Genomic DNA, 6,000 nt, shown 5'->3' with positions numbered 1-6,000 from the left:
TATGTAAAAAATCTAGGGATATTTGTTTTGATATTAGTGAGCTGAGGAAATTCCCACACATGTCTAACCAATTTAACAACATCTTCGTTCTTGTAAGAGCAAGTCAGGCAAAATGTTAAGGAGCGGCTGTGTGCAAGCAGGAAAAGGACCCAAAGTGCAGACTCCGGAGACAGACGTGAACTCAAAACAGCTTTAATGCTGAACTCAAAAAATGTAACAAAACTGAGACTCCAAAAACCAAACTCAGGCAAACAGACAGAACACACAGCATCGTAAACGGTAGATCACAACACAGGCAAACTGAAACACAGGGCTTAAATACACAGAGGAGTAATCGGGGAATGGGTAACAGGAGGGAAACACAACTGGAGCAAATCAGGCCTAACGAGACAAAGGAAGCACAACCAGAAGCATTTACATGAGACAAGGACTTTCAAAGTAAAACAGGAAACATAACACAGACTGAACTTACAGACATAGACTCACAGGCAGGCACTGCAACAGAGGGAACAGAGATGTGGGACCAGGGCAGACACAGAGACATAAACCATAAGATAGAACTCTAACAAAGAAACCAAAGACTAGAAATGATAAATGATATAATAAACTCAAAACACTGGGTCAACGACCCCGGCATCCTAACACACAAAAAAACAAACAAACTCAAATACAAGCCCAAGATATGAGATCTTACTGTGGTCCACTGTTTCCAAAACCGCAAAATTTTCAAACTTTACTCTTACATAACACAGAATCCCGAACCGCTGTGTGCTGACACCATTCTGAGTCTCCTTGTATTCTCATATGTATTAAATTTCTTATTGAAATGTCACATTTGCGTGTCTTTGACATCCTGTCAGTATTATCGGTGTCCTTGCTGGATAGTTAAGTTCAATTACATGTTCTAGAAAAATGGAAGTGCTTGTTGAAAGTGTGCTTTGTATGAGATTTACTTGAAAATGCTTCAGTTTAACAGGGATATACCACATGAATAATAAATGTGTGAATGTGTGAGTGAAAGCTGCTTCTGTCTCTATGTGGGCCATGGGATTGACTTGTGATTGTTCCATCGTGTTTCCTGTCTTTCACACATTGCATGCTGGGATCCAACACCGCTACTGGAGTGCATACTTTTGACATAGTTCTCATGCACTATTTATGTGTGAAAAGCAAGCAGCAACCTCCAGGGCTGGAAAAACAAAAGCTGCAGTTCCTCTAATGGCCACTAGAGGCTGACTCCAAAAGCAAGTGAGTCAGTCATCATAGACTTGCATGCTGTTACAGCATGCTACAGAGATAATTTTGGTCTCTGTGGCTAATTTTCTTCTTCATAATGACTAGCAATGGGGATTTTGTTAGAACAGAAAGTCAGGATTATGTCTTAGGGCTCATCTCCCCTAATTAGAGACATTGAACTGAACCTCTAATATGGTGCTTATCACTCTTGCCCAGATATTGGGTCCAAAAGTCAAATGTGGTGATGGCAAAAATGCTAATCTTGAGGCTTCAAAGTGAGGAGGGATCACTCAGTGATATCCTAGCTAATAATGTGTAAAACCCCATCTTTGCTTTCAGAACTGTCTATATGCTTTGTGGCATCTATTCCACAAGAGGCCGGAAACAATCCTCACCAGTCTGAAGTGATGTGAGCTTTGTATCATGATACGTTATCCTGCTGGAAGTAGCCACCAGAAGATGGTACACTGTGGTCCTAAAGGTCTGGCCACGTGCAGCAATGAGATTTAGTCTTTGGTGTTTAAACACTGCTCAGTTACTAACCTGGGCCCAAAGTGTGCTAAAGGAAATATCCCCACCACCAATACACCAACAGCAGCCTGGATTGTGGATACAAAGCAGCATGTATTCCTGCTTTCATGTTGTTTAGACTAAAATTCGTACCAGGCAACATTTTTCTGTCCACCCTCCTATTGTCCAATAGGAGATTGTTCTGTTCTTAGCTGCCAGGAGTGGGACTTGGGGTGGTCCTTTGCTGCTGTAGCCAAGCTGCTTCAATGTTCTGTTTTCTGCATTCAGAGATGCTATTCTCCATACCTTGGTTATAATTTGAGTTAGTTTAGCTTCTTTATGAGCTGGAAGCAGTCTCGCTTTTCTCCTCTGACATCAACAAGGCATTTTTGCCCAGACGACTGCCTTTCACTGGATATTTTCTCTTTTTCAGACCATCTCTCTAAACTCCAGAGAATGCTGTGCCGGAAAAATCCCCGTATATCAGCAGCATCTAGCACCAAGGACCATGCCACGTTCAAAGTCACTTAAATCACCCTTTCCCCATTCTGATGATCACTTTGAATTTCAGCAGGTCACCTTGACCCTGTCTGCATGCCTAAATTTATTGCTGCCATGTGATTGGCCGGTATATATATATATCAGTAATCAGTGAATATTGCTGTACATTCATATCAATTGGTAAAATAGCAAGAATTGTAGTATTTACATGCCATTTATGTGAACTTGGGGCAAGTAATGCACGCTCAGGTCCATTACATGGATGCAAATGGAAGAATGAAAAGCGAGCCATGACAGGACACCCAGTTCTGACATGCATTAAAAGGTCCACAATATACATTTTTGTCGCCGTATTACTTAAAGATTTTATTTCTTCTCAGAGCCTTAATGCTATCTTTAAGTTCAGCTTCTTCCTCTCTGTAAAATAGTGCCCGTTTATGCCTCTCAGGTGCAACCATTATCTGCAACTCTCTGGTGGGAAAGTGGTTTAACACTAAAAGCTGTTTTGAAGATATCTCCAGAATCGTTAAAGGCTCTGTCAGTTTATTGCATTTCCTATTTCCAACATTCCCATAATCCTGTACATATATGGTAAAAGAAACACTTGTGTATATGTCTGAAAATGGTCCATTTGGATTCATATGAAAACAGTAATGAGGCCTGTAGCTCTACCTAGCTGCTGACTGTAATTTCTTGGGTTGATTTCAGGAGGGCTATTTCCACATATTTGATAATGTTAGAACTTTTGCCCTTTGAGGTCATGACTTTGTAATTAAAGAAAATAAAAAGAAGCAATGGACCAGAAATCACAATGAAAGCAAAAAAGACTTCCAGCACCTGCAGCACTTTAAATTACAGATGAAAACAAGTCTTAAAGCGTTTTCCCCCTTTGGGGTTATTTAATCAAAGGTTGTCTCTGGTGTACACACTCGGTGTATTTCTTGTATTATAGTCGACGGTCCAAGGTGAGGAGAAAAAAGGAACTTAGGGAGTCATAAAAGGGCGAGAGGAGACTTTAAAGATGAGTCTTTGTCATTGGTGCGTTGATTGGTGCTGGAAGGGAAATTGCCCCAGGGCAGTCTCAAGGCTCCTTCTACTGTACTGTTCATTTAAATTCCTCCTTTTATTCCCGTGTCTCATGAAAAACTCCAGCCAATAAAAAAATAAAAAAGTCACAAGCTTCAGACTTGGTCACAGGTTTCATTAAAGTATCTAATTAATGCCTGATTAGTTAGGTGCTACAAAATGTTTTAATGACTGCAGTGTGCCGTGGCAGAGAGGCCAAATTAACAATTTTACGTGGCATTTTTTCCCTTTTATCCATTATTGCTCATGTTTAGTATCCAGGATACCAGGCAGAAAAAAGCATGACTACACATTAAACCAGAATGGTGTTTTCTGTTAAGGAATGACAAGATAAGGTTGAGCCAAAACATTTAATACACATCATTGCAGGAGACATGCACTTAAAGCACTTTACACAGTGCACACTGCTCAACTGTAGCTCTCGTTTTGAAAACACATACAAACCATAAAATAATTTAAAACCGAAACACAGATTTTAAAAAAGGGGCTACACTGGATTTTGTTTTGTTTTCTTTTTTATACATGTTCGTAATACTGTTTCATAAAATGTATCACAGAAATTAGCTTTCGACACAGAGCAAACCATAGGAACTCAGGTATTACACTGACACTGTGCTTGTTGATAGTTAGCAAGAAAACTGACCGGTGACATCCAAGAGCGAATGTCACAGAGAGGACAACCGCTGGAAAGAAGAGGGGGAAGGGGGAGCAGGTGGAGAGGCAGGGAGAGAGGAACGAGGAGAACAGGGTGGGTCTATGGCCGTTCCTCTCTGATGAATAACAATCCAAGTGCGCCAAAGGGTGGAAGGGAAGGGTCGATCGCTAGGCGTAGAAGGTCTCCACTTTCACTGCCTGACAGAACATTGTCATGGAGAAGACCAGACCCAGGATCTGCACAAACACAACAAAAACAGGCCGGCCATTAAAGGGTTCAGAGATCTGGGAGTGAAATATAAAAGGAACTTTTCATCTCACTTTTTGGATCGCTGTGTACCTGCTCAACCATACATGACAAAAAGATATTCTCCCACTGTTACAGCGAACTCTTAGTGTAGCTAACTTAACTTATTGGACAAAGGATGGTGAAGACAGAGCTGCTAGGGAAGAGAGAACGATCACAGATCACCTAGAGGGTTCCTGTGACAGAGAAGGATGCTAGTAATAGACTGAGGAGGCAGATGTGATGATTCGCTGTGGCGAGCAGCTGAAAGAAGAGGAAGTGTATCTCTGATAATGATAAGGAGACAGTCCCAACACTCAAATAAGTGTAAGATATGTTGGCTAAATATTCTGCTTTATCTTTTTTAAGTAAGACAAAAACAGAGGTTGAAAGTCAATATCACATATCGGTTATAATATGCTTATTCAGGCACCTTTTCCACTCACTGTGTGCTTTTACACCTCTCTACATTTAATCATTACTTATTATTAATCTCTGGCTCGCTTCCACAGCATGTCTTTTGTGCTGTCTTCCTCCCCTCACCCCAACCGGTCACGTCCAGTGGCCGCCCCTCCCTGAGCCTGGTTCTGCTGGAGGTTTCTTCCTGTTAAAGGCGAGTTTTTCCTTCCCACTGTCGCCAAAGTGCTTGCTCATAGGGGGTCACATGATTGTTGGGGTTTTCTCTGTTATATTATTGTATAAAGTGCCTTGAGGCGACTGTTGTTATGATTTGGTGCTGTATAAATACAATTGAATTAAATTAAAAATGATCACTTTTATTCTTCAACACAGTCTGAGCTCTCTTAGTCAAGTTTTGTCATTTCTTTAAGTAGTCTTCAGGATGTTGGTTGACTTTTTGTTCAGTTCTTTTTCAACACAATCCCACACTCCTTCAATAATCTCGAGTGTCGAGCTCTGGGAGGCCAATCCATGACTGATAGTGTTCCACTGTGTTTTTCTATCCAGCTATGCTTTTATTGTGATGGCAGTGTGTTTGGGATCATTGTCATACTGAAAAATGAAGCTGCTGCCAGATGGTATTGCACAGTGAATGAAAATCTAACAGTACTTATCTGCAATCAGAATTCAGTTTTGAAGAGATCATCAACACTACTGGCTGAAATGCTTCAGAGAACAGCTTAGTTGAAAGTCCAGTGTCAGCTATGTGTCAGGTTTTTGCTGGATTTTTTACTATTCATTTAGGATTAATTATAAAGGACACACTGCATGCCATTCTAAGATATTTCAAGTTTCCAGCTATTAGCTATTTGGGAATCTCATTGTTGGAGTTGAAAATACTATTTCAAGTCTGTAAAACTATGCTATCTTTGGTATTTTTCATAGATTCAGCTAAAGAAATGAGAACAGATTATAATTTTTTGTGACCTGCTGCTAGTAACAAAGTGCCCAAAGATACAATTTAAAATGAGTTGTCTGTTATTTGTAGACACAGCACCATCCCCTGAGTTAGATGACTTATTTATTCTTAAATGTTCGTCTAACAAAAAACATTGCCCTGAAAATGGTCAGGTATAAGGACTGGACTCAAAATGAGTACAAAGAATAACTATAATAGAACAATGACTCGAAAGTTTGGCTCCTTGTGGGCAAAATATAAAGAAATAAGAGGTGGCTCGACACGTTTGTACATGATATCTATGATGCAATACATCATACAATATGTATCCATAGAGTCGTTATTTTATACAATACAATCTACAATTATA

At 40.1% G+C, this 6,000-nt stretch overlaps 1 protein-coding gene across 2 annotated transcripts in view; it reads right to left on the bottom strand.

Moving 5' to 3' along the window:
- Positions 1-3,823: 3,823 nt before the first annotated feature.
- tspan4a (tetraspanin 4a) overlaps positions 3,824-6,000 on the bottom strand; it is a 180,753-nt gene continuing 178,576 nt past the window's right edge. For both annotated transcript variants that reach the window (XM_085357304.1, XM_085357296.1), the window contains one exon: positions 3,824-4,224. In XM_085357304.1, the coding sequence (XP_085213430.1) occupies positions 4,156-4,224 (69 nt within the window). In that variant the 3' untranslated portion in view covers positions 3,824-4,155. The remainder of the gene's footprint in view (positions 4,225-6,000) is intronic.

This window comes from Diplotaxodon limnothrissa, linkage group LG1 (genome assembly GCF_057381915.1).
Source record: "Diplotaxodon limnothrissa isolate DT_005_m linkage group LG1, D_limnothrissa_male_GT1.1, whole genome shotgun sequence".
In the NCBI taxonomy this organism is placed as follows: Eukaryota; Metazoa; Chordata; class Actinopteri; order Cichliformes; family Cichlidae; genus Diplotaxodon; species Diplotaxodon limnothrissa.
Note: the sequence above shows the minus strand (reverse complement) of the source record. Positions and strands in the feature narration are given on the sequence as shown.